Source organism: Callithrix jacchus, chromosome 1 (assembly GCF_049354715.1).
Source record: "Callithrix jacchus isolate 240 chromosome 1, calJac240_pri, whole genome shotgun sequence".
Taxonomy (NCBI): Eukaryota; Metazoa; Chordata; class Mammalia; order Primates; family Cebidae; genus Callithrix; species Callithrix jacchus.
The window spans coordinates 186272226-186300137 of NC_133502.1; the positions used below are offsets into that span (position 1 = coordinate 186272226).

At 46.4% G+C, this 27912-nt stretch overlaps 1 protein-coding gene across 9 annotated transcripts in view; it reads left to right on the plus strand.

The window, feature by feature from the left end:
• Positions 1 to 27912, plus strand: part of CACNA1B (calcium voltage-gated channel subunit alpha1 B) — a 247612-nt gene that overhangs the window by 47164 nt on the left and 172536 nt on the right. For 7 of the 9 annotated variants that reach the window (XR_008473837.2, XR_013520616.1, XM_054238484.2 and 4 more), the window contains exons 7-10: positions 18915 to 19018; positions 21612 to 21727; positions 22668 to 22724; positions 23503 to 23595. Coding sequence is in view for 7 of the 9 variants with exons in the window: in XM_054238484.2 (XP_054094459.1) it covers positions 18915 to 19018; positions 21612 to 21727; positions 22668 to 22724; positions 23503 to 23595 (370 nt within the window). In the remaining 2 variants the exon portion in view is untranslated. The remainder of the gene's footprint in view (positions 1 to 18914; positions 19019 to 21611; positions 21728 to 22667; positions 22725 to 23502; positions 23596 to 27912) is intronic. The other 2 variants (XM_054238486.2, XM_054238491.2) reach the window with 1 other exon arrangement.

The window sequence follows — 27912 nt, forward strand, 5'->3', positions numbered from 1 at the left end:
GTTGAAGTTTGTTAAATGGCTCAGAATATGGTCTGTTTTGATACTTGCTTTGTGGGCACTGGGAAGGAATGTATATCCTGCTGTTGTGCGCTATATGTACAAGTGTTGAGATTCTGTTGGTTAATGGTGTTGTTGAGCTCTTTTATATCCTCAGCGGCTTTCTGTCTAGTTACTCTATGAATTATTGAGAGAGGTATAGAAGTTTCCAACTTCAATCTCAGATTTGCCTGTTTCTCTTCAGTTCTGTTGGTTTCTGCATCACTTATTTTGCAGCTCTGTTGGGTGTACACATATTTAGACTTGCTTTGTTTTCTTGATGGGTTGACCTTTTTGTCATCATATACATGTTTCCCTGTGTCTCTGTTAATTTTTGTTTCACTGTGAGGTCTACTTTATCTGATACTAATCTAGCCACTCCAGTTTAAAAAAATTAATCTTTGTATAAATCTTTTTTTATATTTTACATTTTTTTCTTGAGACAGAGTCTCACTCTGTCACCCAGGGTGGAGTTTGGTGGTGTGATGGTATGCAATCTCAGCTCATTGCAGCCTCACCTTCCTATATTTAAGCAGTCCTCTACATTAGATGGTGTTATCTGGGGAGGCTCTTGGCTATGAGTTGTCCAGGTTCTTGACATTTTGAAAAAAGAATTACACAAAATGCACAAAGCAACAAAAGAATGAAGAAACAAAAGCACAGATTTATTGAAACACAAGTACATTCCACAGTATGGGAGCAGCGAGTAAATGGCTCAAGAGCCCTGGTTACAGTATTTTCTGGAGTTTAAATACCCTCTAGAAGTTTCCTATTGGTTACCTTGTTACACCCTGTGAAAGTGAAGACTAGGCCTGTTACCAGTCTGATTGGTCATGGGAGGCGACCACCAATCAGGCACTTTCCATTTTTTGTCTGTGATACAGTAGAAGGGGGCGTGTTGCAAAGGGAGTAGCCTCTGATCCTTTTGTTACTTGGCTGTGGAGAGGTGGGGTTTTCCTTATGATTCAGTTCTACGAAGTCCGCACGAGTCAGCCTTAGGTTTCCTGCCTGCAGACCCTATTCTCCTGCCTCATTTCCCCCTGGGAGATGTGATCCCCATAAATCTTTATGGGAGGCCGAGGGACCAATGGTCTTTATTCTGTAACTGCTTCAGGCTGATTTGGAGCTCAGTTCCTACCTACTGGGGATCATGGAATTCTCACCCTGCTCTGTCTAGTGGAGACAGGGTAGTTTGTGGATGACCAGGGGTGGTGTTTTCACCTGGAGCTAACTGGAAACCTTGTCTCATGATCATCTGAAGCTTGATGGTCTTTAGGTGAGAGGAAATGAATTTGGTTAAGAGATTTTATGAACATGGTCCAAAAACCAAGGCAAATATAATTATTAGTGATGTGCTGGCTAGAGGAAGGAGACATGCACCTCAGCTTAGCCCCATGACTCAGACAGCTGTTGCCATATCTTAGAGGCCTGGTCGGCTAATTTCCAGGCGGCATCCTTTACTAATCCTGATTAGTTGACATAAAAACAGCATTCTCCATCTAGAAAAAGACGTAAGCCACCTTTTTCAGCAATTAGGAGATCCGGTCCCCTTCAATTCTGTAAAGTGGCTGCTGCCAAGGAGTCTATCTGATTTTGTATGGTGATAGTACTTTGGGCAATGTCTTTGGAGCTTTCCATAGAATCCTTGGACAAGTTGGTAATAGGATAGGGAGATCGCAGGCCTGCTAACTCCTGTTTCTACTCCTGCTGTTATTCTTAGCCCAACCAAAAAGGGTATGAGTTGGATGGCTCATTTGTGTCTGGTGGTTGCAGTTAAAAGGTATTATGAGGGATTGGTTGTTGGGAGCTACTTTAATTTTGGGGACTAAATAACAAGGTACAGGTTCCAGTCCAGTTGGCTGGCAAATCTAAGCAGGAACTGGTCCCGCACAGGAAAAGGGCTCCTTGTTTTTCAAGACAAAAGTTGTTTTCTTTTGTCTTGAAAAACACATGGGTTAGCTTGTTGTTTTCACTTTCCCAAGTGGTTAAGATCTCTGCTAAGGTGGCCCTGCTTAAAGGCTGGAAAGGACCTTGGGAAGTATCCTGAGTTGCCCCAGCAGTTTTTCTCAGTGGAAATAGTTAGGCTTACTGTCCACCAACAACCACCCAGAGGTATTTTCGTATTGGGGAACCAAAAGGGAACCAGATGTCTCAGGATTAGTACATTCTTCACAAGGGAAAAGGTGAACACAGCTAGTGGGCCTGCCTTGGCAGTACTTAAAAGGACCGTCTGGCCTTTAAAGTGCCCTTAACTGGCATGGTTTCCATGAAAACAATACAGGTTATCTAAATGATGCAGTTTGGGTAACTGCATAGTTTATGTAATCATGTGAAAGAGTAACTTCCAGGATGTAGTTGCATTGCTGACTTTTCAAGTTTCCAAGGGCCTGACCAGAATTTTGGCTTCTCTTAATACAAAGTGGCACCTGGAATTTTAGCACTGTGTACGTTGATATTGGGCCCCAAATTGGTTTCTTAGGGGATGCAACCCCAGAAAGATTGTTCTGATGGGATTGGAGAAGGTTTACTGCTCATACTGTCATTGTGACCCTTGTCATTTCCATAATTTTGAATTCATATAAGTCATTCAGGTTCATTAGTTTCAAGGGAGTTCCTCCCTTACAGTTAGGGTGATATATCATTTCCTCAAGGGCCCAAAATTGGGCTGGGATCAGGATGGCATTTAGATGATGGTGGAGATAAGCAAAACCAACAGTTCTTTGCCAGGGTTGGGATGGTAGTATTTAACAGTCTTTGTGTTAAATTTAAAATTCTTAATAAATATCCAGAATCCACTAATTGCTGGAGGGGTAAAATAAAGCTGATTCCTAGTATGCATGGTTCCAGTATACACAGGCTGTGGGTGACCATTATGGAACTAAAAAATGACTTGTTATTTTGTTCTATAGAATGGGAACTTCAGGAGGTAGACACCTATGCTGTCAAGAATGCTTGTTATAAAAATGAACTGAAACATTTTAATTATTACAAAGGAAGTGATTCCATCCATTTTGAAGAAAGCAAATTTTAAAAATATAAAAATGGTGGCCAGGTGCAATGGCTCACACCTGTAATCCCACCACTTTGGGAGGCCAAGGTGGATAGATCACAAGGTCAGGAGTTTGAGACCAGCTTGGCCAATATGGTGAAACCCCGTCTGTACTAAAAATACAAAAATTAGCTGGGCATGGTGGCAGGCACCTGTAGTCCCAGTTACTTGGGAGGCTTAGGCAGGCAAATTGCCTGAACCCAGGAGGCAGAGGTTACAGTGAGCTGAGATCTCACCAGTGCACTCCAGCTTGGGTGACAGAGTGAGACTCCGTCTCATACACACGCACACACACACACACACAGACACACACACACACACAGACACACACACACACACACGAATGGCTACTAACTAATATCCAGCTTTCAATAAGTATGCAACAAAGACACCAAGGAAAGTTGGTAGGCATTTACTTATCTTTTGGCTGTCTTTTAAACAGGTACTTCAGCTCTCCCACAGGTTCACAGGTGTAGTGGCTAATGGGAGCTTCAGGTTCCAGGTCCAGGGCTTCAGGTATTACAGGCTTGACCCTGGAAAGATGTATCCAACTACCTACTCCTAGTACTTTGACCACAGAAGACATGGCCAGTACTACTGAAAATGATCCCTTCCATTTGGGTTGCAATAGTTGGGCAGGTTTGCAACCCAAATGGAAGGGACTTCCTCTTTAAATGTTTTAACAAGTACCTGATTTCCCATTTTGGTGATCATGGCAGATGAGAGGAAGGACTAGATTGCAGTTCCCACTCAGATCGCCAGAGCAGCCTGTGGAGGCTTGCATCATGAACTTTTGCTCCAGAACTACTGCATAAATAAATCAGGAGAGCTGAGAGAACCCATAGACCCTCTAAAGGAAGCAGATTGCTCCTGTAGGACCTGGGAGACACCCCAAATACTGTGCTGGTATCCATGGCTGAGAGACCCACAGACAGTACATATTAGGACTCTGTGCAGACAACCCCCAGTATACCAGCCTAGAGCTGGTAGACTTGCTGGATGGCTAGATCCAGAAGAGAGATAACAATCACTACAGCTCTCAGGAAGCCACAGCTCTAGGAAAAGGGGGAGAGTACCACATCAAGGGAACACCCCATGGGACAAAAGAATCTGACCAAACAGCCTTGAGCCCTAAACTTTCCCTCTGATAGAGTCTACCCAAATGAGAAGGAACTGAAAACCAACTCTGGTAATATGACAAAACAAGGTTCTTTAACACCCCCAAGAAAATACACTAGCTCACAAGCAGTGGATCCAAACCAAGAAGAAATCCCTAATTTACCTGAAAAAGAATTAAGAAGGTTAGTTATTAAGCTAATCAGGAGGCACCAGAGAAAGGCAAAGCCCAATTTAAGGAAGTCAAAAAATGATACAAGCAATGAGGGGGGAAATTTCAATGAAACAGAGAGCATAAATGAAAAACAATAAAAACGTCAGGAAACAATAGGTATACTTGCAGAAATGTAAAATGCTCTAGAAAGTCTCAGCAATAGACTCAAAAAGCAGAAGAAAGAACTTCAGAGCTTGAAGACAGGTTTTTAAATTAACCCAATCCAACAAAGACAAAGAAAAAAGGATGAGAAAATATGAACAAAACCTCTAAGAAGTCTGGGATTATGTTAAATGACCAAACCTCAGCATAACTGGCATTCCAGAGGAAAAAGAGAAATCTAAAAGTTTGGAAAACATATTTGGGAGAATAATCAAGGAAAACTTCCCTGGCCTTGATAGAGACCTAGATGTCCAAATACAAGAAGCTCAAAGAACACCCAGGAAATTCATTGCAAAAAGAACATTGCTCAGGAACACTGTCATCATAGTATCTAAAGTTAAGACAAAGGAAATAATCTTAAGAGTGAGGAGTTGAAAGCACCAGGCAACCTATAAAGGAAAACCTATCAGATTAACAGCAGATTTATCAGCAGAAACTCTGCAAGCTAGAAGGGATTGGGGCCCTATTTTCAGCTGCCATACACAAAACAATTATCAGCCAAGAATTTTGTATCCAGCAAAACTATGCTTCATAAATGAAGAAAAGATACAGTCTTTTCAGACAAATAAATGCTGAAAGAATTTGCCACTACCAAGCCAGCACTACATGAATTGTTAAAGGAGCTCTAAATCTTGAAATAAATTTTTAAAATATACCAAAGTGGAACCTCCTTAAAGCATAAATCCAACAGGACCTATATAATAGTAACAATAAAAAAAAAACAAGGTATTCAGGCAACAAATAGCATGATGAATAGAATAGTATCTCACATCTCAATATTAACGTCGAATATAAATGGCCTAAATGCTCTACTTCAAGATAAAGAATGGCAGAATGGATAAGGATTCACCAACCATCTGCTCCCTTTAAGAGACTCACCTAACACATAAGGACTCACAGAAACTTAAAGTAAAGGGGTGGAAAAAGACATTCCATGCAAATGGACACCAAAAGCAAGCAGGAGTAGCTATTCTTATGTCAGACAAAACAAACTTTAAAGCAACAACATTTAAAAAAAGAGGGACATTATATAATGATAAAAGGCATTGTCCAACAGCTAAATATTACAATACTAAATATATATTTATCTAACACTGGAGCTCCCACATGTATCAAACAATTACTAGTAGACCTAAGAAATGAAATAGACAGGCTGGGCATGGTGGCTCACACCTGTAATCCAGCACTTTGGGAGGCCAAGCCGGGTGGATCACCTGAGCTCAGGGGTTCAAGACCAGCCTGGCCAACATGAGGAAATCCCATCTCTGCTTAAAATGCAAAAAATTAGCCAAGCCTGATGGCAGGTGCCTTGAATCTCAGCTACTTGGGAGGCTGAGGCAGGAGAATTGCTTGAATCTGGGAGGTGGAGGTTGCAGTGAGCCAAGATCATGCCATTGCACTCCAGCCTGAGTGACAGAGTGAGACTCTGTCTAAAAAAATAAATGAAATAAATGAGCTAGACAGCAACACAATAATAGTGGGGGACTTCAGTACTCCACTGACAGCACCAGACAGGTCATCAAGACAGAAAATCAATAAAGAAACAATGAATGCAAACTATATCCTGCAACAAATGGACTTAACAGATATTTACAGAACATTCTAGCCAAGAGCCACAGAATATATATTCTGTTCATCAGTGTGTGGAACTTTCTCCAAGATAGACCATATATGATAGGCCACAAAATGAGCCTTAATACTAAGAAAACTGAAATTAAATCAAGCACTTTCTGAGACCACAGTGTGATAAAACTGGAAATCAACTCCAAAAGGAACCCTCAAAACCATGCAAATACATGGAAATTAAATAACCGCTCCTGAATGATCATTGGGTCAAAAATGAAATCAAGATGGAAATTTAAAAATTATTCAAACTGAATGACAATAGTGACACAACCTATCAAAACCTCTGGGATACAGCAAAGGTGGTGCTAAGAGGAAAGTTCATAGCCCTAAACACCTGCATCAAAAAGTCTGAACGAGTACAAACACATAATCTAAGGTCACACCTCAAGGAACTAGAGAAACAAGAATAAACCAAAGCCAAACGCAGCAGAAGAAAGGCAATAACCAAGATTAGAGCATAACTAAGTGAAACTTAAACAAAAAAATACAAAAGATAAATGAAACAAAAAGCAACTTCTTTGGTAAGATAAATAAAATTGATAGCCCATTAGCAAGTTTAATAAGAAAAGAAGATAGAATATCCAAAGAAGCTCAATTAGAAATGAAATAGGAGATATTACAACCGATACAAAAGATTATTCAAGGCTCCTATGAACACTTTTACCCATGTAAACTAGAAAACCTAGAGGAGATGGATAAATTCCTGGAACGACACAACCCTCCTAGCTTAAATCAGGGATAATTAGATACCCTGAACAGACCAATAATAAGCAGTGAGGCTGAAATGGTAATAAAAAATTACCAACAGAAAAAAGTCCAGGACCAGATGGATTCACAGCAGAATTCCATCAGGCATTCAAAGAAGAATTGATACCAATCCTATTGACATTACTCCACAAGATAGAGAAAGAGGGAATCCTCCCTGAATCATTCTATGAAGCTGGTATTACCCTAATACCAAACCAGGAAAGGATCTAAGCCAAAACAAAAACTATAGACCAATATCCCAGATGAACACAGATGCAAAATCCTCAACAAAATACTAGCTAACCACGTCCAACAGCATATCAGAAAGATAATTTACTGTGATCAAGTGGGCTTCATACCAGGGATGCAGATATGGTTTAAAGTACGCAAGTCAATAAATGTGACACACCACATAAATAAAATTAAAAACAAAAATCACATGATCATCTCAACAGATGTGGAAAAAGCCTTCAACAAAATTCAGCGTCCCTTTATGATTAAAACTCTCAGCAAAATTGTCATACACAGGACACACCTCAATGTGATATAAGTAATCTATGACAAACCCACGGCCAACACAATACTGAATGGAGAAAAGTTGAAGGCATTCAACCTCTGAGAACTGAAACAAGACAAGGATGCCCACTCTAACCATTTCTCTTCAATATAGCCATGAAAATCCTAGGCAGAGCAGTCAGACAAGAGAAAGAAAGAAAGAAAGAAAGAAAGAAAGAAAGAAAGAAAGAGCATCCAAATTGGTAGAGAGGAAGTCAAATTGTCTCTGTTTGTTTGCTGATGATTTGATTGTTTACGTATAAAACCCTGAAGACTCCCCCAAGAAGCTCCTAGAACTGATAAAAGAATTCAGCAAAGTTTCCGGATACAAAATTAATGTACACAAATCAGTAGCTCTTGTATACACTAACAGTGACCAAGCCGAGAATGAAATAAAGAACTCCACCCCTTTTACAATAGCTGCAAAACAAACAAACACAAACCAAAAAACTTAGGAATATACCTAACCAAGGAGGTGAAAGACCTCTACAAGGAAAACTACAAAACACTGCTGAAAGAAATCATAGATGACACAAACAAATGGAAACATATCCCATGCTTATGGATGGGTAGACTCAATATTTTGAAAATGACCATAGTGCCAAAACAGTCTACAAATTCAGTGCAGTTCTCATCAAAATACCACCATCATTCCTCACAAATTTGGAGGCATCACATTACACAGCTTCAAACTATAGTATAAGGCCATGGTCATCAAAACAGCGTGGTACTAGTATAAAAATAGGTACATAGATCAATGGAACAGAAATAAACCCAAATACTTAACAGACAACTGAACTTTGACAGAACAAACAAAAACATAAAGTGGGGAAAGGATATCCTATTGAACAAATGGTGCTGGGATAATTGACAAACCACATGTAGGCGAATGAAACTGAATCCTCATCTCTCACTTTATACAAAAATCAACTCAAGATGGATCAAGGACTTCTCTAAGACCTGAAACTATAAAAATTCTAGAAGATAACATTGGAAAAACCTTTGTAGACATTAGGCAAGGATTTCATCACCAAGGATCCAAAAGCAAATGCAACAAAAACAAGGATAAATAGCTGGGATTTAATTAAACTAAAGAACTTTTGCATGGCAAAAGAAACAGCAGAGTTAACAGACAACCCACAGAGTGGGAAAAAGATCTTTACAATATATACATTTGACAAAGGACTAATATCCAGAATCGACAACGAACTCAAACGAATTTGCAAGAAAAAAACAGCCCCATGAAAAAGTGGGCTAAGGACATGAATAGACAAAAGAAGATATATAAATGGTCAACAAACATGAAAGAATGCTGAATATCACTAATGATTTGGGAAATTCAAATCAAAACCACAATGCGATATCTCCTTACTCCTGCAAAAATGGTCGTAATAAAAAAATAAAAAATAGTAGATGTTGGCATGGATGTGGTGAACAGGGAACACTTTTATACTGCTTGGTGGGAATGTAAACTAGTACAGTCAGTATGGGAAACCATGTGGAGGTTCCTTAAATAACGAAAAGTAGAACTACCATTTGATCCAGCAGTTTCACTAGTGGGTATTTACCAAGAGGAAAGTAAGTCATACAAAAAAGATACTTGAAGATGTATATTTACAGCAGCACAATTTCCAATTGCAAAAATGTGGAACCAACCCAAATGCCCATCAATCAACTAGTGGATAGAGAACTGCGATTATATATATTCCGTCATATATATATGAATGATGGAATACTACTCAGCCATAAAAAGGAATGAATTAATCTCATTCAGGTCATTTGCAGTGACCTGGATGAGACTGGAGACTGTTATCTAAGTGAAGTAATTCAGGAATGGAAAACCAAACATCATATGTTCTCACCTTTTTTTTTGAGACGGAGTTTTGCTCTTGTTACCCAGACTGGAGTGCAATGGCACAATCTCGGCTCACTGCAACCTCTGCCTCCTGGGTTCAAGCAATTCTCCTGCCTCAGCCTCCCGAGTAGCTGGGACTACAGGTGTGCATCACCATGCCCAGCTAATTTTTGTATTTTTAGTAGAGACAGGGTTTCACCTTGTTGACCAGGATGGTCTCGGTCTCTTGACCTTGTGATCCACCCGCCTCAGCCTCCCAAAGTGCTGGGATTACAGGCTTGAGCCACCACTCCCGGCCCATATGTTCTCACTTATAAGTGAGAGCTAAGCCATGAGGATGCAAAGGCATAAGAATGACACAAAGGATTTGGGGACTCAAAAGGAAAGGGTGGGAAGGAGGTGAGAGATAAAAGACTACAAATTGTGTACAGCGTATGCTGCTTGGGTGATGGGTACACCACAATCTCATAAAAGACGGGGCCTTTGTAAAAGGGGATCATGTACAATATCTAGTTCTGCCTTAAGACCTTCCTTTTCAGGGCAGGTCCAGGACTTTTGCAGATTGTTGGGTTTTGGTATAGGACTATGAATGTCTGTACATATGGGATTTCTGACAATTTACCCTGCCTTTTGCAAAATAGGTCTAATTGCAGGATGGTGTTGTAATTAAGACTTCCAATGACCACAGTTGCTGGCTGTCTAGCTGATATTGGGGCCATACAGTATTATAGTAGAAAATCAGACGTTTTCTCCTTAGATTGTCAGGATCCAATTGATTCCAGTGGTTGAGGATGCAGCCAAGCAGGGAATCACTATGGGAATGGATGGAGAGTTGCCCATAGTGGTCTGGAAGAGAGAAGAGGACTTTGAAAAGTGGAGGGCTTACTAGGTGAGCGAAATTTTTCCTGGGGTGGCTACCTGAAGAAACTCTGGGTCTTGTGTGGGGTTCCCAAGGGCATCCCCCTTCAGGGCCCCATCTTAGTTTGTCAGACATATCTGACCTTAAATGGGTGCTGGCACCACTTTGGAATGGTTTCCTTCACAATCAGTGGTTCACTGTGAGTTTCCTCTTGTCCCTGGCTGAAGGCCTCAATTTCTAGCATTCTTTTTTTTTTTTTTCCTGTGAGGCAGATTCTTGCTCTATTGCCAGTTGCCAGGCTGGAGTGCAGTAGCATGATCTTGGCTCACTGCAACCTCCGCCTCCCAGGTTCAAGCAATTCTCCTGCCTCAGCCTCCCAGGTTGCTGGGACTACAGGTGCATGCCACCATGCCCAGCTAATTTTTTTTCTTTTGTATTTTTAGTAGAGATGGGGTTTCACCATGTTGGCCAGGATGGTCTCGATCTCTTGACCTTGTGATCCACCCACCTCGGCCTCCCAAAGTGCTGGGATTGCAGGCTTGAGCCACCACACCCGGCCAACTTCTAGCATTCTTATATATTTGATAAGGCCACACTTTTCCTTTTAACTTTAGCCAATATGCTCCCACAGAGAATCTCTTTTACAATTAATTCTCATAAGCCAGAACTTGTTCAAACCTTTGGATTTTCCAATCGTTTAACCTTCTGTACTTAGGCAAGGTAAATTACACAACATTTCTTGCATAAATTACCTTTCACAAATCTTTTTCATACTTGCACAGACCATCTGTGACATGCTTGGTCTTTCTGACTTGTCCTAAACATCCCTCTTTAATCTATTTATTTATTTTTATTATCTTTTTTTTTTGAGATGGCATCTCACTCTGTTGCCCAGGCTTGACTGCAGTGGCATGATCTCAGCTCACTGCAACCTCTACCTCCTGGGTTCAAGTGATTCTCCTGCCTCAGCCTCCTGTAACTGGGCCAACAGGTGTGCTCCACTGCACCCAGTTAATTTGTTATATTTTCAGTAGAGACAGGGTTTTACCATATTGGCCAGGCTAGTCTTGAACTCTTGACCTTGTGGTGATCTGGCCGCCTCAGCCTCCTAAAGTGCTGGGATTACAGGCATGAACCACCACACCCAGCCACATCCCTCTGTTAAAACAACAGTCATTTTACTTTAGGACAAGAATTTACCATACAACATCCCTTTTCATATAATATAAAATCTCTTTTCTTTATAACCTTTGCATAGCTATGGGGCTAAGTGAGTTTCTTTTGTCCTTAGCCAGTCAAATAGATTAAGTAAGAGAAGGGAGGTCAAAATACCTAAGAGACATTATCTTATGTCTTTACTGGCTAACACTACAGGATAATTTAGCATAAGAAAAGAGGGTTTCAGTTGCCTGAAACTTGTGAATTTCCCCTTGACAAGCTGCCACTGCCAATTGCATCACACATAGGGATCAGGGAGTATAATCAGGAAAGACAAAAAAGAGTCCTTCCCCCTGCCAGGCAGGGCAAATACCCCAGTTCATTCCTTGGACTTCAGGTAACTCTGGAGAATGGGCCCAGCCAGTTGCCCTCAGTTACTGGGGAGCTACTAGAAAACAACCACTGAAAGACCCAAAAAAAGGGAAAAGGACTCAGATCCCTCATGCGAACAGGGCAGTGGTGCTCTGGTGCTTCCACATGGATACCTTTCAGTCTCACCATAAAGTTGCCCCAGCCAGAGACTTGCAGTTTCCTCCATGCTTAGGCGCTGTCTGTCAAGGGTCCTGAGTTGGAAAGGGAAAAAGGGAGAGAGAGAAAATGCTTCCTCTGTATGGAGCAGAGAGGAAAGGGAAAATGAAAAGAGAAGAAAAATCCCAAACTTTGGGCTTGCCTCCTGGCTTGCTCGACAAAATATGTTACCAGGGGAGGGTCTTGACTATGAGTTGTCCAGGTTCTTGGTGTTTTGAACAAAGAATTGGACAAAATGCACAAAGCAACAAAAGAATGAAGTGACGAAAGCACAGACTTATTGAAAGTACTCTCCATGGAGTGGGAGCAGGCTCAAGTAAGTGGCTCAAGAGTGCTAGTTAATGGAATTTTCTGGAGTTTAAATACCCTCTAGCGGTTTCTCATTGGTTACTTGGTTACACTCTATGTAAATGAAGACTGGACCCCTACCAGTCTGATTGGTTGCAGGAGGCAGCCTATCAAAGGCTGAAGTGAAGTTACCAAGTTACACTGTATGCTAATCAAGACTTGGCCCATGACCAGCCTGATGATTAGTTGTCGGAGGAGACGAATCAGAGGTACTTTCCATTTTTCAACTGTGATGCAGTGGAAGTGGGGTGGGTTGCAAAGGAAGTAGCCTCTGGTCTTTTGTTGCTTGAGTGTGGAGAGGTGGGGTTTTCCTTTTGATTCAGTTCTAGGAGGTCTGCACAAATTCCCCTTAGGTTCCCTGCCTCCAGACCCTATCCTCCTGCCTCAATAGCACTATAATTTTTGCTTTATCTGTCAAACATAATTAGAAAACTCAAAAGGAGAAAGAAATCTAGTTACCTGTATTTTTACTATTTCCATTTTTCTCTCTTCCTTCCCAATTGTCAGTGATTCAGTTTTTATTCATTTCCTTTCTGTTTAGAGACTTTTTATTTTTGAAGGAGTCTCAGTCTGTCTCCCAGGCTGGAGTTCAGTGGTACGATCTTGGCTCCCTGCAACCTCTGGCTCCCAGGTTCAAATGATTCTCCTGCCTCAGCCTCCCCAGTAGCTGGGATTACAGGTGTGCACCATCACGCCTCGATGATTTTTGTAATTTTAGTAGAGATGGGGTTCCACCATGTTGGCCAGGCTGACCTCAAATTCCTGACCTCAGATGATCCACCTGCCTTGGCCTCCCAAAGTGCTGGAATTACAGGCGTGAGTCACCACGCCTGGCCCAGAACTTTAATTATTCATTTTTTCTCAAGAGAATTCTGCTGGTGACAAATTCTCCTAGTTTCCCTAGTTTTTCATTTGCAAATGTCTTAATTTCCCAAAGGATATTTTTGGTGGGTATAGGTGTCTGAGTTGACAGTTCTTTTCTTTCAGCACCTGAAAAATATTGTGCCACTTCCTTTTGGCCTTCATGGTTTCTGATGAGAAATCATTTGAATTGTTTAACCCCTATAGGTAAGGTATCATTTTTTTTTTTCTGCTGCATTCAAGATTTTTTCTTTGTCTTCAGTTTTCAGAAGTTTGTCTATAATGTGTTTGTCTGGGATTTGCTGAGCTTCTCAAATATGTAGGTTTGTGTCTCTTGCCGAAGTTAAGAAGTATTTACCTCCCTCTCTCCCTCCCTTCCTTCTTTTTATCTTTCTTCTTTCTTTCTGTCGAAGTCTTGCCTGTCACCCAGGCTGGATTGCAGTGGTGAGATCTCGGCTCACTGCAACCTCTGCCTCCCAGGTTCAAGCAATTTTCCTGCCTCAGGCTCCCAAGTAGCTGGGATTATGGCATTCACCACTATGTCTGGCTAATTTTTGTATTTTTAGTAGAGACTGGGTTTTGCCATGCTGCCCAGGCCAGTCTTGAACTCCTGACCTCAGGTGATCTTCCTGCCTTGGCCTCCCAAAGTGTTGGGATCACAGGTGTGAGCCACTGTGTCTAGCTGTATTTCTTTCTTTTTTTTTTTGGTTGAGACGGAGTCTTGGTCTATGGCCAGGTGGGAGTACAGTGGCACCATCCCGGCTCACTCCAACTTCCATTTTCTGATTTCAAGCAATTCTCCTGCCTCAGCCTCCTGAGTAGCTGGGACTACAGGCATGCGCCACCATGCCTGGCTAATTTTTGGGATTTTTAGTAGAGACAGGGTTTCACCAGGTTGGCCAGGATGGTCTCGATCTCTTGACCGCATGATCCACCCGCCACGGCCTCTGAAAGTGCTGGGATTACAGGCGTGAGCCACTGCACTCAGCTTCTTTTTTTTTTTTTTGAGAAAAAACACAACACACAAGATGTGTGCATGTGTATGTGGTGTGTCTGGTGTGTGTGGTGTGCATGTGTCTGGTGTGTAGTGTGTGTGTGGTGTGTGTAGTTTGTGTGGTGTGTGCCTGTTTCTGCTCTGTAGCCCAGGCTGGAGTGTAGTGGCACTATCTCAGCTCACTGCAACCTCAGCCTCCTGGGCCCTGGTTCAAGCAATTCTCCCATCTCAGCCTCCCAAGTAGCTGGGATTACAGGCACAAGCCACAATGCCTAGCTAATTTTTGTATTTTTTAGTAGAGATGGGGTTTCACCATGTTGCCCAGTCTGGTCTTGAACTCCTGACCTCGTGATCTGCCCGCCTCAGCCTCCCAAAGTGCTGTGATTGCAGGCATGAGCCACTGCACCCGTCCAGCTGTATTTCTTCACATACTTTCAGCCTTATCCTTTTTCACCTGTCTTGGGTACTCTGATGACATGAATGTTAGTTCTTTTGTTATAGTCCCATGGGTTTTTGAGGCTCAGTTTTCTTTCAAGAATGGATAATTCTATTGTTCTTCTCTTACTTTTCACTGATTCCTTCCACAACCCCCCTATTCTCTTGTTATGCATTTTCATTGAGATTTTTGATTGTTTTAATTTTTTAGCTCTAAATTTTTTCTTTGGTTCTGTAATCCAAAAAGTATCAGAGACAATTCTCAATCAATTTAGAACTTCATTTTGCCAAGGTTAAGGACATGCCCAGAATAGAAAAAACAGCAAATACATTTCTTTTTGAGGAAGGTGTTTGGTGTGTATGTCGTGTGTGGTATGTGTGTGTGTGTGCTGTGTGTGGTGTCTGGTGTGTTTGGTGTGTATGTGGTATGTGGTATGTGTGTGTGGTCTGCACAGAGGTGTGTGCACGTGTGTGTTTGGTGTGTGTGTGGTGTATGTGGGTGTGTGGTGTGAGCCTGTATCTGGTACTTATGGTGTGTGTCTGGTGTGTGTGCATGTGTATGTGGTGTGTGTCTGGTGTGTGTGGTGTGCATGTGTGTGTCTGCTGTGTAATGTGTATTTTGTGTGTGTGTGGTGTGTGCCTGTATCTGGTACATGTGGGGTGTGTGTGGTGTGTCTGGTGTGTGTGTGCGATGTGTGTAGTGTGTGTGTGATGTGTGCATGTGTATGTGGTGTGTCTGGCATGTGTGGTGTGCATGTGTCTGGTGTGTAGTGTGTGTGTGGTGTGTATAGTTTGTGTGGTGTGTGCCTGTTTCTGGTACGTGTGTTGTGTGTGTGTGGTGTGTGCACTTGTGTCCAGTGTGTGTATGTGGTGTATTTAAGTCTTGTGTGTGTGGTGTGTATGCATGTCTGGTGTGTGTGGCATGCATGTGGTATGTGTCTGGTGTGTGGTTGTGGTGTGTCGTGTGTGCATGTGTGGTGCATTTGGGATGTGTATGCTTGTGTGTCCAGTGTGTGTGTGCTGTGTGTGTCTGATATGTGTGGTGCATGTGTGTCTGATGTGTGGGGTGTGTGTGTATGTGCGGAGTGTGTGGTGTATGCATCTGTCTGTTACACATGGTGTATGTGTGTGTGGTGTGTGTGGTGTGCATGTGTTTGTGGTGTGTGTGTGTGGTCTGTGTGGCGTGTGTCTTGCTTGTGGTGTTTGTGGTGTGCATGTGGTGTTTGTGGTGTATGAATGTGTGTGGTGTGTGTGGGGATGGGGGTGGTGTGCGTATGCTGTGTGTGCAGTGCATATGTGTGCATGGTTTGTGTGCTTGTGTGTCCAGTGTGTGTGGTGTATCCATGTCTGATGTGTGTGGTGTGTGTGTGTCTGGTTTGTGTGGTGTGCATGTGTGTGGTCTATGCATGTGTGTGGTGTATAGTATGTGTGTGTCTGGTGTGTGCTCTTGTGTGTCGTGTGTGTTGTGTATGTGTGTCTGGTGCATATGGTGTGCGTGTAGTTTGCATAGTGTGTGTGTGGTCTGTGTGAGTGTGGTATGTGCACTTGCGTGTCCAGTGTGTATGTATGGTGTATATGTGTCTGGTACGTGTGGTATGTGTGTGCAGTATATGCATGTGTGTTGTGTGTGGTGCGTGTGTGTGGTGTGTGTGTCTGTGTGTTTGTAGAGGGAGATTTATCATGAGTAATTGGCTCGTGTGATCACAGAGGCCGGCACGTCTACATCTGTGGTTCTGACTGGCGGGCTTGGGTGCCATCTGCACATGGGAGAGCTGATAGTGCAGTTTCTGATGCCAGTGGCCCGCAGAGGTGAAATCCAGAGGCACCTGCTGGAGACTCTTCCCTTACCCAGGGGAGGGTTGGTTTTTAATGTGGATTGAATGAGGCCTACCCACATTACGGAGAGCAGTGGTCTTTACTCTGTGGATTAAAGTGATAATCTTATCTCAAAGCACCCTTGCAGAAGTATCTGCAAGGTACTGTCAAGTGTACCTGACAAGCATCTATCCTGTGGCTCAGCTAAGTTGACACATGTGTACTCTTCCTGGTTCTTAGTATGATGAGTGACTTTCAGTTGAAAACTGGCCATTTTTGGCCTTAGGGCACAGGACCTTGGATCTTGGTTAAGCAGTCTGTGTTAGCTGTCAGGGAAGGAGTGCTGCTGTCTTGCAGGTAAGTGCAGAAGTCCAGGTTCCCTGATAGGCCTCAGTTGACATATGGTGGAGCGTTCTCCTTACTGCTGGGCAGGGGTGGCAGGTCTGGCTCCCCACTATGCCTAGAGGGAATTTCCTGGCTGGGAGGGTTACAGGTGCCTTGTTCTTGTTCTCCACGTGGTTTCTGGACACTGTGTGTCGGTGGGTGGCTTCATGACTGCTGGATGGTGGTGAAAGTCCTGACTCCACAAGGCCCTTCTGATAGCTCCCTAGCAGCAGGCGGTGCCCCTACTGCCTGTGTAAATGGAAGTCGAGGTGTCCCACGTGGTCTTCACTGGTACCGCAGAGGTGGGCTGGAGCTGGGGGGCCGTGATAACCACTGCTGAGGAGGAAGGCCCCACCTCCTCCTTGGCTTTCTCATTGCAGTCTCGATGCTCTTCTGGGACTTTGCTGGAAGGGAGGGATGGAGGTGGAGCCTGCAGTGTGTGGAGATTCATGTCGTTGTCTGAGAGCTCCCTGTCCTGCTAGGCTGCCTTGGGTAGGGAGAGCTGGCTTTTGCTGCTGCTTTTTTTTGGTTGTCTGTGTCCCTTGGGTATTTCCAAGTTTTAGGGTTCTTCAGCTCCAAATGCAGGATACAGGAGATGAGAAAAAAGCCCAGGAAATAAACCTTACCTCCTGGGGTCGTAGCTGGTCTGCCCTGTTTTCCCCACCTTTCAGAATCATCGTATGTCTGCTTTATGACTAATTTTCAGAATGTTAATTGCACATAGTAGGAGTAAGGGAGTAGCAGGGCAGAGTATGTCTGCTCCATTTTCCCAGACGTGGAAGTCCTGCCTTTTAAGATGAGAGAAATTAGAGCCACCTGGCTCCTGATAGGAACGCTCTGCTGAAGAGGGTAATTGCTGGAGCCAAGTACTTGAGCTGGTGAGAGGGGCTAAGACTGCAGCAGTGACAGCTCTCTTTTTTCTCAAGAAGGGAGGGCAGGTTTGCAGGTATGTTGCAGGAAGTTGTGGCTTTGGTGGCCGCCCAGTCCACAGGTCTGAGGTGCATGTGGGTCTGCACAGAGGTGTGGTCAGGGAACGTGAACTGCAGGTGGAGCTGGGATTCTGAATGTCAATTCTGGGTTCGGGTCCAGGAATCTCAGGGGCCAGCCTGGAATAATCAGTGTCCGAGGGTCAGGAACCATGAGCGTCAGTCCATGCAACGGTGGAGGCTGCAAATCTGCCAGGCCGGCAGACACTAGGGGGCAGGAGTGCCAACAGCAGCACCTGGAGATCAGCACCTGCTGCAGGGCAATGCCCCGACTGTCCTGCCTCTGTCTTGGTGGGGCCCCGCCCGTGTCTTATGAGCTGCCTCTGAAGAGAGGCATCCAGGAATGGTACTAGGGGCTGCCTCCCTCCACACCCTCCACCACCCTGGCTTCTCTCCAGCACCAGACTTGCACAGAGAAAGAGGTTCTCCACACCCCTTAGCTAAGTCCCCTGGGAATGCATAAAAACAAAACAACCATGGAATTAAATTGGGTTCAGAGGAGCCCACCCTTTTGTGAGCTGTGCTATAAAAAGCAAAAGATCTGGGAAAGACGGCCCCTCTTTGCTTTCAGCTATTTAGATCACGCCTGAATGCTGGGTGCAGTCTCAGGCCAGGCATGGTGGTGAAATTGAAAATGCAGATGGACCCACTGTTGTCTCTCAGCTGTGGGAGCTGCTGCAGACAGGTCTGATGTGGACTTGGGTCTATGGGCTCCTTTCAGGAGAACATGGCTTTGGAGCTGCCCAGAGATGCCTGGTAGCCAGGGAGGTGCCTGGCAGAGGTTGGGTGAGTGTGCCACCTTGGGGCATCCACACAGCCTTGGCTCCCTGGGCCTCCTGCTTGGCTTTTGAATGTTTCCAGGCAGTGCCTGGCAGCACTAAGTGTCCCTCGTCTTCTGGGAGCCACAGTTCAGAGAGAGCTCTGCCGGCAAGGGCACATCTGTCTGTGGGTGCTGCCTGGACTTCAGGCCCATGCCTGAACTTCCCCCTGACTAGCCTCCCCACTGCCTGGACCCTACCAGATGTATGCTTCTGTGAAGGAGGCCTGATGGAGGGCAGGGTGCTTCTGTGGCTGGGACTGTGTATCTTGTCTCTGTCCTTCTTCATCTCCCTCTCCTTGCTTCCAGACAAACGATGCAGCCGGCAACACCTGGAACTGGCTCTACTTCATCCCTCTCATCATCATCGGCTCCTTCTTCATGCTCAACCTGGTGCTGGGAGTGCTCTCGGGGTGAGACCATGTGGGGCATGTGCAGGTGCCCTCTGTGTTCTCAGCTGAGGGGTCAACAGGGCACATGTGACACTTGGGGTGGGGGCCTGGCCCATTGATGCTGTCTGTGGTGGTTGCTCCTGGTGTTCTGGGTTCTGGTAGCCCTTCCTTTGTGCCACCATCCTAGCCTGCCCTTGACCAGCTGCTTGGCCTCTTACCTCTATCATACTCTTGGCCTTTCCTTGGTCTCTGCAATGGAGAACAGCTGCTATTGCACTCATCTGGGTAGACAGGAGGTGTGGCCTGTGATGGGAGGTGTGGTCTGGGTAGACAGGAGGTGTGGTCTTGATGGGAGGTGTTGACTGGGTAGATGGAGGTATGATCTGGGTAGATGGGCGGTGTGGTCTATGGGTAGATGGAAGGTGTGGTCTATGGGTAGATGGGAGGTGTGGTCTGTCATGGTAGGTTGGTCTTGGTAGATGGGAGGTATGGTCTGGGTAGATGGAGGTGTGGTCTGTGGGTCTGGGTAGATGGGAGGTGTGGTCTGGGTAGATGGAGGTGTGGTCTGGGTAGATGGAGGTGTGGTCTGGGTGGATGGGAGGTGTGGTCTGTGATGGGAGGTGTGGTCTGGGTAGATGGAGGTGTGGTCTTGGTAGATAGGAGGTGTGGTCTGGGTAGATGGGAGGTGTGGTCTTGGTAGATGGGAGGTGTGGTCTGGGTAGATGGAGGTGTGGTCTTGGTAGATGGGAGGTGGTCTGTGATGGGAGGTGTGGTCTTGGTAGATGGAGGTGTGGTCTTGGTAGATGGAAGGTGTGGTCTGGGTAAGTGGAGGTGTGGTCTATGGGTAGTGGGAGGTGGGGTTTATGGGTAGATGGGAGGTAGCCTGCTCAGGGCTTCCTGCAGTGCCTCCCTCCGAGGAATGTGCAGAACAGCCTGGGGGTCTGGAGGGGAGGCCCAAGGCAGGGCCTGTGTGGTCTTTCCAGCTCCTTCCCACTGTGAACATCCCGGCCTCTGGGGAGAATGGGATATGTGATAGTCCCCCAGTCAGTCTGGCTGAGCCCTCCCTCAGACCCACAGGCCCAGCAGAGGGCCCCCAAGCCAGGAGCCAACACCCACGATGTAGGCCCTGCACCCCAGGGTGGCAGTGGTGAGAGGCTGCCTTGACTGCCTGTGCTGGGAAAATGCACTCTGTGGGAAAAGCTACACCTCTGCCATTTCTGGGCAAGAGCTGCAGGGGGGCCAGCTTGGGGCCAGTTTGGCCTCTCTCTATTCCCATAGCTCCCATACTCACAGCATGCCAGAGAAGCAGAACAGGTGGCCCCTGTCCTGCCCTTTCTCACCCAGCGAGGACAAGCTCAGGGAAGGCCAGCCCTGCTGCTGGCCACTGTGTGAGAAGCAGTTGCTCTGTGGAGGGCTATACTGCTGGGGAGAATTGCTGCTGGTAGCTCTCAAATCCATTCAAGCAAGATGCTGTTGCCCTTCCCCTGTCCCCCAGGCCCTCTTGTTTTCAGGGCATGGCCATAGGGGCTGGCCTGGGTGGGAAGGCCATAGTGGACCCTGCTTTCCTGTAGATTTGGGACTTCGGATACCCAGATGGGAGGGTGCACCTGGGCAGGCACAGTCACCTTGCACTGCCTGGGCTGTAGCAGCTCAGTATCTAGTGGACACTAGCCCTGCACCTGCACCTGGAGTCAGTCCTGTTCAGAGCCAGGGACTGTTGCACCAGGGCTGTGGGTACTGGGAGTCACGCCTGCCACACCCACTCCACCAAGAAGCGTGTGTGTGTGTGTGTGTGTGTGTGTGTGTGTGTGTGGAGAGAGAGAGAGAGAGTGAGCGAGCGTGAGAGGGTGCTTGCTTCTGGCACTGTGAGCCTTAAAGCTTGGCCAGGAGGCTGGGGCTGGGGTGGGGGTGCTGGGCTGGAAGGGCGAATGTTCTCTGCTGGTCACCATGGATGGTTGTGAAGGCTCAGGTGGGGCTGAGGTGGGATATTGGGGGCTCATGACAGAAGGTCTCCTCTCCTGCTCATTGTGAGCCTCAAAGACTTGGCCGAGGAGGCTACATGGATGTGGATGCTGTGGTATTTTCCTTCCTCCTCTGGCCTGCCCTGACCCAGTCCCTTCTTCCCTGTCCCTGTCTGTCTTTCCTCCTTCCCACAGATGCTTTGCATCTGAACCAACAGAGGAAGCAACATGAATGTTCTCCTCTGGAGAATTCTTGCCAGGAGCTCTCTGGAAGACAGCAGATAACAGAGCCTGGCACGGGGTGGGGAGGGAGGAGGTGCATACCTACGTTGCTGTAAGCAGGGGCTGTGAAATCATCCCTGCCCTCTAGAAATGCCCATCTGGGGACCAAGGAACTGTCCCTGAGTACCACAGGAGTCTGAGGACAGAGGGACACCTGGGCTGTTCATGGAGGCTCTCTGGGTGCACAGGGAGCTGCATGGTGCCCCAGAGTGCTCAGGTTAGAAGAGGCTGGGGTGACAGGGGCCTGCCAGAAGCACAGCCTGCACCCTGACTCCTATCCCAACATTTCCCTGACCCGCTTTGTCTTTGGGGCTGTACACCTGTAGGGCTTACACTCACCTGATCTTACTTTTTCGGCCTCTGCATGGTAGGGAGTTTGCCAAGGAGCGAGAGAGGGTGGAGAACCGCCGCGCCTTCCTGAAGCTGCGCCGGCAGCAGCAGATCGAGCGAGAGCTCAACGGGTACCTGGAGTGGATCTTCAAGGCGGGTGAGGGCCCGTGGGAGCCACTGCACTCCTGGCTGGCCACTGTAGGTTCTCTGTCTCCAGTTCTGCTCTGCTGCCAGCTGGGGTGCCCTGGCTGTTGGGTAGAACCTGAAGGGACTTTGTAATGAGCAGAGTGAGAAGGGGTTTCTCTCTAGCTCACCCAGGCAGCCATATAGCCCTGAGGACAGTGGCCTTTTAAATGGAGGACTCTGCAATGGCCCAGCCTAAGGCTGGTCTCTCCCCATTAGTCTCAGCCAAGTACCTTCTGTGCCCTGACTCTGGGCTCTGTCAAGCCTGGACTTTGAATCTGGGCTCTGTCAAGCCACCCCTTGCCCCAGGCCAGCACTCCTTCACATGGGGCACCCACTTTCCCAAGTGCCTCATCAGAGGTGAACTCGCCTGTGTTGCAGCTGTTCTCAGGGAGGCTATGTGTGGGTAGGGACGGGCAGACACAAGGCGGCTGAGTCTTCTTCACAGGGCACCATCTTTCCCAGGAGAAAAAGCTCAGCTGTGGGCCTTGCTGGTTTCTGGAAGCGTAAGAGCTGAGAAGGTGGTCAGGTGCAGTGGCACATGCCTGTAATCCCAGCATTGGGAGGCCAAGGTGGGCAGACTACCTGAGATCAGGAGTTCAAGACCAGCCTGGCCAATATGGTGAAATCCCAACTCTACTAAAAATACAAAAATTAGCGTGGCGTGGTGGCTGGCACCTATAATCTCAGCTATTGAGGAGGCTGAGGCAGGAGAATGGCTTGAATCCAGAAGGTGGAGGTTGCAGTGAGCTGAGATGCACTCCAGCCTGGGTGACAGAGCAAGACTCCTTCTCAAAAAGAAAAAGAAAAGAAAAAGCTGAGAAGGCAGGGACTTCCAGACAGAGATGTGCCTCTGTTGCTGGGCATTCCTGGGGACAGGAGGGCTCTGATGTGAGGCTATGTTCCCCTCGCAGAGGAAGTCATGCTGGCCGAGGAGGACAGGAACGCAGAGGAGAAGTCCCCTTTGGACGGTAGGTGGCACTCGCTGGCACTCCTGTGTGGCTGAGAGGTCTGGTGGCCACATTGGGGGTGGCATGTGCACGCCTGCGGGTTTCACGTGAGATGCTCTCTGCAGTGCCAGGCACTTGCACAGCCATCACATGAACACAGACGTTCTGACCATGGTGTCTGACCCTGGGCACCTGACACAGGCCCACATTGCAGGTTCAAACCGCACTGTGTCTGTCCCCAGGGCTTGGGGTACTGCTGTTCCCAGAGGCCATTGGAAGGCTCATGGCCCAACCTGGGGTCATGAGAGGGAGCCTGGGCCCCACTGCTGTGGTTGCTGGCACTGGTTGCCAGCATAGCTGCAGCAGCAAAAAGGTTGCCCCCTCTGCACACCCATCATTCAGATCACGGCCAGACAGCATGGCTGCACCTGCAGTGATCTCAGCGGGCCCCATGCCTGTGGCTTTGAGCAGGTCTACGGGGTCTCCCTTGTAGTCCCGGCCTTGCCCCAGGTGGACTTTTCCTGGTCTCCCTTGTGGCCAGGCCTCCCCACTGGCCTCGTTTTGGAAGGAAAGGAAAGCAGGGGCCCCCTCACCCTTAAAATTTTTTGTCCTTTCACCTCTGAGGACTCAGAGGGACCCAAGGGGGCCTGGAATCATCCAGCCTCAGCCTCAGCCCCAGTTCCAGGACAGGAGCTCAGGAGAGGTTTCTGGTCCCAGGGGGAGGGTGATTCCATGCCCCACTGAGGCAGGTGGCCCAAGGGCTGCAGCTCAGGTGGTCTCTCCCGCCATTTGTTTAAAGCAGTGCTGAAGAGAGCAGCCACCAAGAAGAGCAGAAATGACCTGATCCACGCAGAGGAGGGGGAGGACCGGTTTGCAGATCTATGTGCTGTTGGTGAGTCTCAGGGTGTCCCTCAGCTCTGCCAGGCTTGAGCTGGACATGGAGTGCGTGCTCTGCTTCCCTGCCACCCAACTGCAGCTGGAGGCCCCTTCTTACCCAATCGCCTGCTGGCTCCTTTCACACGGTTTGCTGCTCCTGGCTCTGTGACCGTCATGTGGACATAGGGTCCTTAGCCATATCCCAAGGCTGGAGGACTCTATAGGGCTACCTCTCTCCTCAGCCCTGTTTTTCACATTCTGGACCCACTGCCTCTGAGGCCCTAGCTTCATCCCCTACCTCTCCAACAGTACAAGGAACATTCTGGTTAATTTATCCAACAGAGCTGTGTCAGTTCCCTTCCTCTCTGGTACCAGACTCTGGTTTAGAAGATGTTTTCCATTATATTGTTACATGTCTGAGACAGAACTCTTTAATAAAATAGGAAGTAACACACACACTCCTACACACACACACACCCACACACTCACACACTCACACACACTTAGACTGGACCCTTTCTGTCCTCACCCAGCACTAGGGAACCCCTGTTAACTATTGGAATGTACCCTTCCCTATTTCTCCATGCTCATCTCAGATACACACACACACTCCCACACATTCACAGTCACACTCATGCATCCATGCAAAAATGATTTCATACAAACTTGTCTCACCAATACCTTTTCTAAACTGCTCCTAATCAGTTTGTCTGATTCTAGCCCCCTCTTGTCCGGGGCTGCTTGGTGTTGCTGATGTGATCACTGGAGTTACTTGGTTGCTGGTCTGCTGATAGCGGTTCATTTATAGTGCTTTTATCCCACTATGGAAAATACTGCCCCCAGGTCCTTGTGAATGGCTCTCCTTCCTCACTACTGCTTTTCTCTGTGGGGCAGATACCTGGGAGCAGGTGCTGAGGGTGAGGGTGTGGTACCATTCAGAGTTCTGTGCAACTTCACATTCCATCCACAGTACAGACAGAACTTCTCCCTCATCCAGTGCTGTGTGGCGGCTCCTTTTGATTTTTTCCAGTTTGTGGCCAATTTGATGAGTGTAGAGTAATATTTCATTGGCACTACAATTTTCCTTTCTCCTGCTGTCCATGGTGTTGGCCCTCTTTCTAAATGTTTGCTCCCTTTCTGGACTTGGCCTTTGGTGACTCTTCTATATGCTGTACAGTTTTCTATTGGGTTTATTTGTGAATTGTTTTGTATTTATTTTGTCAATAGTAAGAGACCAATGGGCGGGGCACAGTGGCTCATGCTTGTAATCACAGCAGTTTGGGAGGCCGAGGCAGGAGGATCACCTGAGGTCAGGAGTTTGAGACCAGCCTGATCAACGTGGTGAAACCCCATCTCTACTAAAAATACAAAATTAGCTGGGCCTGGTGTTGCATGCCTTTAATCCAGCTACTTGGGAGGCTGAGGCAGGAGAATCATTTGAACCTGAGAGGCAGAGATTGCGATGAGCCGAGATCACACCATTGCACTACAGCCTGGGTAACAAGAGTGAAAATCCAAAAAAAAAAAAAAAAGAGAGAGAGACCAATGTATATTATAGAGCTGAATGTTTTATCATCTTATCATCTTATTTATTTAACTGTTTTTGAGATAGAAATTTCACTCTTGGTGCCCAGGATGGAGTGTAATGGGGAGATCTCAGCTCACCGCAACCTCCGTCTCCTGGGTTCAAGTGATTCTCCTGCCTCAGCCTCCTGAGCAGCTGGGATTATAGGCATGCGCCATCGCGCCTGGCTAAATTTTTGTATTTTTAGTAGAGATGGGGTTTCACCGTGTTGGCCAGGAATGGTCTCAAACTCCTGACCTCAGGTGATCTACCTGCCTCAGCCTCCCAGAATGCTGAGATTACAGGTGTGAGCCACCACGCCTGGTCCATCTTATAATTTTAAACAATTTATTATATAAGTGTGGGAGCTAAATAGTTTCTTTCTATTGCTATTTTATGTAGAGTTTTTCTTCTGATTTTGTAAAAGGAATTGAGTTAAAGTGTCTTTATGGTTTGGAATCATTTAAATAACACTGGAGTTATCTGATTTTTTATAGAGGAGATAAAACTGTGAATATACATAATCCAAAAAAGAAAATATGACTTGGAGCAGTGTTGTGGCTTAGGCTTTGTTAGGAAGTGGGCCCCGTTCTCTGAGTACTGGGCCCCCTCTTGGCGGTGCGCGCGGGCTCCTGCGGTTCTCGCGGGGTAGCCTGTGTGGGCGCTGGTGCCTCAGTCCACAGGTGTGTGTCCAGCGCCCAGCACGCGCCAGCCGCTGACGCCTGGGGCCGCAACACTGGAGCAGCCCATAATAAAGGCCCTGCGGCGCTGGAGTTTCGGTCCAGGGGCCTCCGACAGCCAGTAAAATAGTGAGGAAAGGACGCAGCGCGCAGCAGCGCCAAAGCCTGTGTAGAGAAGGAAGAGGTCAGGAAGGGAAGGGTGTGGGGGGCGGGGCGGGAAATTCACCACCGAAGGCCTGAGGACAAAAACTGCCTTTGAGTAAAAGAGCTCAAGGAAGTGAGGAGGTTGTCCTGAGGGACTCCGGGGAGCGGGAGGGGGGGTGAAGGGAAGTCAGCCTCAGGGACACGGTGGGAGGGAGGTGGGGGCGGGGGGAGGTCGGCCTGAGGGACAAGGGGGAGGGAGGTAGGGGTGAGGGGACGTCGGCCTGAGGGACGCAGGGGAGGAAGGTGGGGGCGAGGGGACATCGGCCTGAGGTGAGGGACGCCTGGGGAAGGGACACTCCAGAACATAGTGCCGGGACCCTGAGATAGGAATGGGCTGTCTCAGGACCCGGACACAGGAATGGGATCTGGAGGTGGCAGCAAAGGGGATGGGAAGTGGTTGAATTCCACGTATATTGTGAAGTCAGGCTGGCAGGATTTGCCGACCCATTGGGCATGGCTGGGGAAAGAGAGACGTCAAGGCCAGCTCCGCAGGGCTTTGTCCTGAGCAGCAAGAGGACAGGACCACAGGATACGTGGCCTTGGTTGGCACTGACACTCGCGTTTGGTTCAGACATGCAGCGTTTACGGGTTGGGGCCTGGTGTCCAGGCTGGTACATACAACAGTGTTACTGTTACAGAGGACATTTAAGGCTCTGAGACTTAGATCTCTAACTCCTAGTATGTCTATCTTTCCCTTCTCCTTTTTCTTAGATAGGTCATACGGGGTTAATATGTATATTAAATATCACTTTAAATAACCTGATAATAACAGATTTTAGAGTTTTCTTCTATTTTTGCTTTTCAATTTTATCTTGTTTATTTTTCTACATTATTTTTGTTTACTGTATTATTTTTCTAATTCCTTAAAATAAGTAATGTTCTTTTCTTTTTCTTCTTTAATAGCAAAGGCATTTTCTTTAATATCAAAAGCTCTACATAAAGCTTTGCTGTGATGTCTTCCTTTTTACTGGTTTCTAGATAATAGTTTTGTTACTTTCCTCTTGAGTCAAAGATTTGCTAGGAGTGTGCTTTTTAATTTATAAGTAGTTAGATATTTTGGTTATCTTTTATTATTTCTAATTGTATCAGATAATAATTGGGAAATGTGGCCTATAAATCTCTACATTTATAAGTTTTCAAATTCTAAGTTCATGAATGATTTGTTTTATTCACATAAACAAGTGTATGTCCTGTATTTCTTTTCTTTTTTTTCCTCATTAAGTCAACGTCGTTTCCTTTTCTTAATTTTTATTTTAAGTTCAGGTGTACATGTGCGGGATGTGCAGGTTTGTTCCATAGGGAAATGTGTGCCTTGGTGGTTTGCTGCATAGATCACTGCATCACGTAGTTATTAAGCCAGCATCCATGAGCTATTCTTCCTGATGCTCTCCCTCCTACCCTCTACCCTCCCACAGGCCCCAGTGTGTGTTGTTCCCCCACCATATGTTCATATGTTCTCATCATTTTGCCCCCATTTAAAAGTGAGAACATGTGGTATTTATTTTTTCATTCCTGTGTGAGATTGCTAAGAATAATGACCTTCAGCTTCCTCTGTGTCCCTACAGAGGACATGATCTCATTCCTTTTATGGCTGCATAGTATTCCATAGTGTATGTGTGTGACCACATTTTCTTATCCAGTCTATCATTGATGGGCATTTAGGTTGATTCCATGTCTTTGCTACTGTGAATAGTGCTGCAATGAACATGCATGAACTATGTATCTTTATAATAGAATGATTTACATTCCTTTGGGTATATACCCACTAATGGGATTGCTGGGTCAAATGGTATTTCTGCCTCTAGGTCTTTGAGGAATTGCCACACTATCTTCCATAATGGTTGAACTAATTTACACTCCCACCAACCATGTAAAAATGTTCTTT